The sequence below is a fragment of the Astatotilapia calliptera genome, chromosome 11 (assembly GCF_900246225.1).
Source record: "Astatotilapia calliptera chromosome 11, fAstCal1.2, whole genome shotgun sequence".
Taxonomy (NCBI): domain Eukaryota; kingdom Metazoa; phylum Chordata; class Actinopteri; order Cichliformes; family Cichlidae; genus Astatotilapia; species Astatotilapia calliptera.
The window spans coordinates 17895936-17904815 of record NC_039312.1 but is presented as its reverse complement, the minus strand read 5'-3'; the positions used below and the strand labels follow the sequence as shown (position 1 = coordinate 17904815).

The 8880-nt window shown below is 41.7% G+C and overlaps 1 protein-coding gene across 1 annotated transcript; it reads right to left on the bottom strand.

The window, feature by feature from the left end:
- Positions 1-576: 576 nt before the first annotated feature.
- Positions 577-6443, bottom strand: cpvl (carboxypeptidase vitellogenic like). The gene is made up of 13 exons (XM_026185666.1): positions 6299-6443; positions 5958-6136; positions 5730-5857; positions 4593-4707; positions 4456-4514; positions 4243-4322; positions 4075-4141; positions 3755-3877; positions 2987-3118; positions 2779-2877; positions 2518-2691; positions 1552-1734; positions 577-1455 (listed from the first exon to the last, which is right to left on the bottom strand). The coding sequence occupies exons 1-13, from the start codon at positions 6301-6303 to the stop codon at positions 1357-1359; spliced, it is 1443 nt and encodes a 480-aa protein (XP_026041451.1). The 5' UTR covers positions 6304-6443; the 3' UTR covers positions 577-1356.
- Positions 6444-8880: the final 2437 nt, after the last annotated feature.

The following is an 8880-nucleotide window of genomic DNA, read 5'->3' as shown; positions in this document are numbered from 1 at the left end:
TTCAAAGTGCATTTAATGACTGACAGCAGTTTGGGGAGGCAATGATCTATGCCAGTTAGCAGCCAAGCAGAGACTTGTCTTTGGAGTATCATGACCCCTGGTGTACAACTTATTCACTTTCCCAAACAATACTTTCACATCGAGCAATGTTTTCAAATCCCACCTCAATTGGTTCACTTCTCAGTTTAGTTTCAGACCCACAGGGTTTTGCTCGCTCATTTCTTCTACTGAAGTTATATTTCTTTTCCATAGTTTCGTTTTAGTTTTCAGGGACTGGAAGCTATCCCAGTGACCAGTCACACCTTGGACAAGTTTCCACTCTATCGCAGGGTCATCACGCAGAGTTGAGAGTTGAATCCAGGTCCTTCTTCCTGTGAGGTGACAGTACAAACCACTGTTCCACAAACAGCAACACTAACCAGATCTGACTCCACTTCCTCTCCAAGATAAAGTGTGCACCACCATCATTTTTGGCTTTTCCCAGTCTCTCATCTACTGGGAGGTAGACCACAATATAACACAATGATAAAAACACTTAATGGCCTCAAGCAAAAGGTTGTAAGTAACACAATGTGATGTTTTAAAAAAGAAACATCTTTATTTCAAGTAATTTCAACACTTAAGGCTTTACAGTCCCTTCTGACTGTGACAGACATTCAAACACAAAACACAAACTTTAAAAAGAATTGGATATATTGAAGAAAAAGGTTCTTTAATACAAATCAAACTTGTGTTAGAAAAAAATAATTCCACCTTTAGTGACTGAAAACAAAGCATGCATTCATAACTGGTAGCAGTTGGACCAGAAACACCTCCAAGCTTTATTCAATCACTTTGCATATAATAACCTTTTATCTTAGTGTAAGTGCCACAGGAAGGTACAAAGAACTGCTTAGAACCTTTTGCTTCAATACATGAAGTCATTTAAAAATTGTATGAACCGTTTTAAAAGTTCTTTTAAAAGAAATCTTGATATGAGTGAAATGTGTTTTGGCTGCATTGAATTTCGTCTCCGAAGCGTGCACTGATTTCACACAACATTCATTAACTCATACTGACCCGAGAAAACAAACAAACATGAACCCCTAAAATTTAAGACGTTAACCTGATTTATCAGTTTTACGATTTCTGTTTGCAACAATCCAGATATCGCATCCAAGCTAAGAGTGTGCATCAGAGAGCACACGCTTAGAAGAAATGTATCCTCTGGTTTTTAAAAAGTTCTGCAAAAAAATGATGAAAACAAAAACTTGATTTAAGTTAGCTGTGACAATCAGTCTTAAATCAACGCTCTGTGCTCGATGTGCTCTCTAAAGTGAAGGTGCTTGAACATTTGCACTTCTCCACCCGTGCTTTTCATTTCCAGCCCTGAGTTGACAAGAATCTGTCAATCATGTCAAAGGACCTCTGCGGTTGGTCGTAAGGCAGAATGTGCCCTCCTCCTCGTATGATGACCTGCATGAAGAGACAGACAGCGGATAACGGTAAACCTCAATAACGCCGAGAGATTTAAGATCATGCATTTGGCCTTTTATTTCACAATCCGCTCACCTGATAAAACTCTCCAACTTGCCGAACATAACCTGCCACCTCCGTGTCAGTGGGCTGAACCTTCCAGTGGAAGCGAGGGGCTTTTTTGTACTCGGCAGCCCCGGTCCAGTTCACAGTGGGCAGGAACCTCTCAGTCAGTGGAGCAGCCACAATCACATCTAGCTGACCACTATACATCAAGACCTGGATAAATACATTCAACTTGTATCAGTTAACTGACTCCATAGATTCACACACACACAGCAACTGTTGTTTTTGATATCAGACTGAATCCTCGTCACCCGGAGACGTGCTCTGCTCTTCTTCAGAAACAACCTCTCAGCGGCTCTTTCCTGGAAGTGTTGCATTCCTCCACCTTTCTCTTTAAAATACCCCGGAGTTTTCACTTCTCTTTTCTCTCCCCCTCCCTTTCACTGCGCTTTGAATCTTCATCAAGCTTTCCTGACTCAGTTCTGGAGACTGCGAGTCATCTCGTCATCCAGTATTGTGCTCCATCGACGGTCACGCCTAGTGTCATCTGTAGAAGTCATCCCCCTAAGCACTTTTTGCACTCACGCAGCGCTGACACCTCTGTGCTTCACACCAACCAGGGGATGAACAAATTTATCTTGATCTCATTGACCGAAGAATGCGCTTCCAGTTTTCATCAGGCTTCTTTTTGTGCTCCTACAGTCTTCTGTAAGGTTTTCCTTTTGGACCCCATCCATAGAAGATGATGTAACGAAGTTCAACAGTGTCTGAGTTGGGCTTTTTTTTTTTTAAGATTGTTTCCTGTTAAGACTTGAGAACGATGCCCAGTTCACTTGTCAATAAATAAATAAAGTGATAAAAGTAAAACATTTGTCTCACACTCTAAATATAAAACATCATGAGCAAAATCCTGATTTTTTTCTCCCCCTTCACATTTTCCCCTTGTGCGTTTTAGATTAAAAAATAAAATAAAATGGATGACCCTGCAGTTTTTACCCTGTAGTTGTCCATCAGCACCCCCAGCCATGGTTTGATGGTCTTCATGACATCCTGCAGGAGGTGCTTCTCCACCTCAGAGCCATCGTGGAACGTCAGGTTGCCCACGTGGATGGCACGTCGCACTTCAGGCAGGGTCACAAACTGGGAGAAGTAGTCCTGATCCTCAGGCTCCTGAGGAACACAAAGGAAATTTGTGAGTTCTTTAAGCTGTTAAAAAGCAACAGTTTACAAAAAAGAACTTCAAGGAACTCCGAGTACCTGACATATCAAGTAGTTGAAGTAGTTGGTACAACCTGTTGCATTTTGGAAGAAGGAGGGATAAGGATCTACATCGCCATTCAGCAAACGATCAAAGACCTGAAGTCAGACGATTGAAATTGAAATGAAAAAGGCATCCATGACAGGTGTGCCTTCAACAATTAGAAAATACTGCAAATGTAGATGACGAACAACATCAACTCATTACCTCAAAAGCCTCCACCCACTTCTCCTGCTGGATGAGCTTAACTCCATGGTCTGTCTGCTGGTCAACGTATTGCTTTTGGAGTTCATCTATCATTCCCGTTTGGTACAGGAACTCACCGTAGCCACCCAGCATCTGATGTGGAAGAACAGTAAACTGTCACTATACTGTCACCTTTCTGCATCAGCATATAGGAGCAGATGGCATCAAACATGAGCAAAGTGGAGGACGAACGTACAGTGTGGACAATGAAAGCAAAAGACACAGCAGCCTGTGTTTCAATGAAGACACACATTTAGACCATATGAGGGAAAAAAATGTGTAAGTCAATGAGTCTTGTTCATGAAACAGATGCTTTAATGCTTTATTAAACTCTTTCTAAGCCAACTCTAGACTTTATCCAGGAGATTTTCCTGCCGGTTACGTAGGGATATGGCAGTTTAGGTCACACATAAGTCCAAGCCTTTAGAAAACTCTTTTTGTTCTGCCACACCTCGCTCACCGCAGCAGCACCAAACCTTCTCTACCATCGTCACGATCAGGTCTTCTAAAGAGTTTGCTTTTCTGTTGGCCGTTTTCCGACTGCACCGTGAGTTGCGATGGCATTGTGCAACTACAAAATTGCAACACAGCTGCTTAAGTTCTAAATGTCCTTCCTGCCTGAGCAAGTTTTATGATTAAGCATGTCTTATGAATCAAACATTAGCACTTTCAGGAACAATCTTAGGACAGAGTTTACGTCTAAATAATAAAATTCTTCTACATACGCACCAGCTCTGGATCACAGAGTCCATCGCCAATAGCCATCCCCTTGAAGTTGATTTTCACCTTGGCAGTAGGGTTGTTTTTATGAATGTAGTAAGAAACGGCAGGAACATACTTCCCTGCATATGACTGCAAAGAGAATGTATTGCATGGTGAGGAGGCCATCTTAACAAAATAAGACATTAAAATTTCATTATATTTTGCAAAAAGTATTAATTGGTTAGCATGGTAAGCATATATCTGCTAGCCCTGTAATCATGTTGCTCTGTTTAAATAGCTACTCGTGTCATACTGCTCTGTGAAGTGTGGAAAAATTATTTTCTGACCTCTCCAGTTGCGTAGAACTCATTGGACTGATATTCAGGAAAGATCTGGAAGAACTGTGTCAAAGCACTTATAAAAGAAAAGAGGAGAATAAGAAAAAGAGTTAGTAACGATCATTACTGTGAAGATAAATGAAATGACTACATGCAAATTAGATGGTCATATTTTACTTGTACAAATCTCTGCCAACATCATCCTGGTCCTGAGCGAAACCTCTGTCATCTTCAGTGAAGCTGAAACCTGTTCCAACCTAGAGAGAGAGGAGAAAAAAGAAAACAAAAAATCCCAACACTTCCTCAATGTTTCAAAAGCACCAAGTGAAAATGACATTTTAAGTAATACTGCTTTTTTTTTTAATGTGATGATAAATCAGAAATACATACTGGATTATCAATGTACAAAACTGAATATCTGGCTGTCCAGGCATAATCCCTCGGACCGACTGCAAAGACAGAGGATATAAACTTTATAAGAAGGTTTAAACAACCTGGGAGTCTTGCTGCTGCAAATCAGTTCTTACCCGTCATGTTCTTGTACACCACATACGGCCCATGTTCCACAAAGAGACCGAACATGGACGTGCCACCAGGCCCACCTTGCAGCCAGAGCAGGACTGGAGCTTTCTCCTGGTTTGCCTATCAGTCACATCAGAGCAAGCACAAAGTTTAAGAAACTAGCGCCACCTAGTGGACTTTTACCGCCATACAGTTGTTTAAAATTATGATTTTGGAATCTGCAGTGTTTAGAAATGGCCCCAAAAGACCTTCCTAACTTGTGTAAATCAATAATTCTCCTTCCACCGAGTTGCTTGGACTTTCCCCATTGTTCTGAGCATTGGTCTGATAGGTAGTGTCAAACTTTTTCCTATTTATGTTGAGACAGTGAACCTACCACTTGTCATCAATCAACCAGAAGTTAATAGGCCTTGTCAAGTTAAAAGACATTGTAGAACCTTCAGCGCTACTTTTTAAAAGATTTAAGTGAATGAATAGATTTGAACCTCTATGTATACTTTTGACCCAATTCCTGTTTTTTACGTAATTATAGATGTGTGTTGCACAATCATTCCACCCTAGAGAAAAAACAGTGCAAAGAAATCATGTTCATAGTGACCCTAACATTCATGCTCATTTTTAATGTGATTTAAACTCCTGATCACAGTTGTATATGTATTCTGGTCCAACAGGGGTAAAAGGAAGTTGTTTAGAACCTTTCCAGATTCTTTTTTTCCCTGGAGGCTTTTTAGTAAAAAACATTCAGTAAGATTCAAACTTTACTTGCTGTCATTAAATGCGTCAATCTCCACTGCTCTGGAGCATTTTCATAAATAAAATTAAAAAACTAAACAAAACACTCAGTTAATGATTAAAAGACATAATAAAAAAGGCACAAGTGTAAGTTAAAAAGTAAAACAAGCTCTCTTCCTGTAAGGATTTTTGCTTTAAAAATCAGCAAAGGAAAAACCTGGGTATTCCTGGTTGCAGCTGACTAAATATCACAACTTCACAGAGGGACTAAAGATAAAGTTGACTTCTGAAAACCCCACACAGATTTGATCCTAAAATCTCTCCGTCCTCTCAGTGATTTCCTGTCACACTGCACAAATAAGAGTACTGTAAATTTGGGAAGCCCCTGTGGTAAAAGAAGTTAGGCCTACCATGGAAGCAGGGAAGAACCAAAAGAAGAGGTTGCTGTTGTATTTTTTGTTGACTGTGAGGTATCCAGCATAACTCTTGACTGACTTATTGCCTCCTGGCAGGTCTCCCACCAGACTCAGTTTCCTGGCTGGAAGAACGAGATATCGCCACATTGTGGATGTGCAACACAAAAAGCACGAAGCCAATCTATAGTACTTTACTTCGTAGTAACACAAATACAAGTTTACCTTCATCTATAGCGCCCTTCTCCAGATAAGGAGTGAGAAAGAGAGGGGCACCGGGGTCGACTCCGTTCAGGCCGCTGACGCGGGGAGATTTTCGGCGGAAAAACGACGAGCAGCCCCCGAAGGCGGCGGAGTGCAGACAGGCCCACAGTAAGAGGACACCCAGAGTTTCTCTCAGCAGCCTGCCAATATATGTAACGTAGATATCACAATGCGGGCCTGGCCAACGATGTGTGAACCTCAAGCACCCCCAAGACACTCAGATTTCAAAACAGTGCGACCACAGCGAGGCTGCACGCCCCTGACTGCGAGCATGAACTTATCGTCATTCTTTCAAAACTCACCTCATTGTCGCAAACACCGGCAGCAGCACAGACTTCACCTTCTAACACAGGCGAAGGCAGGTGGAGTAACAAATCCGGTCTCACTGTGATTTTAGTCACATGATCGGCTCTGTGCCGGTCACATGAGATACTGGATCACGTGGTCGTTGTTGTTTAATCAGCCCTCAGTCGTGCCTAGCAGGAGACGCCATTCGACTGTGGCTTTAATGGCCACATGTGTCATTACACCAACGTCCCTAGACAGACCTTAACAGTATAATACAAACTACACCATGCAGCACCAACGCTGGCATGTTTTCTGTTAGTCTCCTGGTTGTAAATTGCAGACAGCAGTTCCTAACTTTTTTTTTTTTTTAAAAAGCACTAACTGACACTTTTAAACATACAGAAAATACCCTGATAACGACTGTGTTTAGTCTGTTCCTTCCCATTCCCTACAAGGCCACCAGGGTTGGCTGGAAGACTGTTTACTTAGCCTGGCAGGGCGAAGGACACTGTCTCAGCTGAACTATGGACACGCACACACATACATATACTGATACTGATAAGCACTCACCGACGCATCACCCTCCCTACCCCGGATCCAACACCACCTCCAACGCTTACCTCCCCTCTGATGTGGACATCGGGTCAGTTGGAGGCGCAGTCGAAAGATTGCAGCGGTCCCAGATCAGATGTACACACTGGAACTGTCTGTGTTTATTGTGCTATGGTGTGTTGATATCTGTGCATTCCTGTATTATCCTTTTGTGTTACACATTTCAATGTTTTTTCCTCGCTACCTAGCCTGACCTGTCTCCCCAATGTGATGTTTGTGTATTGTATGTACGGTCGGCAAGGTCTGTCATCTCGGTTGTGGGCAAAAGACCTGCAACTGACAAATAAAGGCTATCTCATCTCATCTCCTCTCATAATTTGTTCACAAAGTTTCAAAGTAAGACAGTTTTCAGTAGCTGTTTTGGTAATACTTTATCCACTGCTCAAAATAAAATGTAATTAGTTCTTTAAGTGACTACAGAGTAGATCCAATAACACAAAGTCAGTAAAACTTCAGGGATTTTACTCTGTCCAGTACACATAGCATAAACCACTGTGGTTAAGTGACAACAGCTGCACTGGAGAAGCAACAACTCCCAGAAAGGGAATGGTTTTGCAGGTAGTGTCCCAATCCCTCCTGATTTTTTTTTCTGTCAAGCTCTGGCAGATCTCCTCCTGGTCCTCCTCAAACAAAGGAGTAGTTAACAGTCCTGCTGTTGAAGCTGATGGTTCTGTACAGCACTCGTGTAACAGCTCGTGTCCTGGTTTCTCCTCAGGACTGTCGAGACTGCGCTGAGAGACACAGCAAACCTTCTGGTGATGGCACATATGGATGTGTCATCCTGGAGGCGCTGGGCTACCCGTGCAACCTGAATGTGCTGCAGGCAACATTTCATGCTGACAAGGACACTGACAAAAAGAAAAACCGGGCACTCTCCAGGATATCTGCTGTCACTTTTACTTGGATAAGAGCAGATGAAATAATGGTTTATGTTTACTAAGTTAGTTGTATACCTAAAATTTATTTTATGCTGTAATATATAATATACTTAATTTTTTTGAGCACTGTATATTTAGCCTTTGCCAAGGAGGTGTTTTAACCTTCACATAGAAAAATAGCAATGCACTGGCCAGCTGGAAAAAGGTGAAGTGGAAACTAATTATCTGGTGTTTCTGGTGAACACAGATGCAAGTAATAAATCTTTGAATGAGCCTAACAGTACTGCAAACTTGGGCAACATTTAAAATAGGAGTAATAACTCTGTTCTTCAGAACATTTTTAGTTTATCTGCTTTAAAGCATCAACAAATAGCTTGCACTCTATATTATTTGGTATCATGAAACAGGAATCCTTTGGGTTTGTTTCTCACTGACATCTGGAAAGTGCTTGGAGCTGATGTAAAGTGAAAGTGGCAGGCACCAGGGCTGATGTGATAGGTTGAGACAGCTGTCCATCAGATCTCAAACGGTTCTCACCTATTCCACAGCTGAGGGACTGAGCATTGTTTTAAATATAGTGATATTTTGCCTTTTGCTGAATTGAGACTCACTTACTTGGCGATCATTTCTGTGGAGGAGACCAAACCAGAGCTAAAAGATTTGAATATGGTGCTTAAACTCGTCGGCGTGTGAGCATCAGTCGGCTATTCTAGATGATACAATCAGTGTGTCAATAACCTGTAAACAAAATCACTCATTCTTTAACACTGATTGATGGTTGTGTTATTATTGTCCTGTTTCCACTATGAAGGGGAAAACTATTATTAATAAAATCATTGATGGCTGCTCTCTGTTGTTCAAGCAATGGCACGTGACAGTGAACCTGGCATGTATCGTGCCAAGGACAAGTATTCAAACACACAACTCTGAAACAATGATGGAAATCTCTTGTGTGTGTGTGTCTGTGTGTGTGAATGACTGATCCTTCTGCCTCCGATGCAGTGAAAAAAAGACGGTACAAGGAGCTGCTTGCAAAAGGTGTTTGGAAAGAGCTGATGGTGAGATTTTTTTCTGAGGCGGTTGTAACGTCATTAACAATCTGCTTT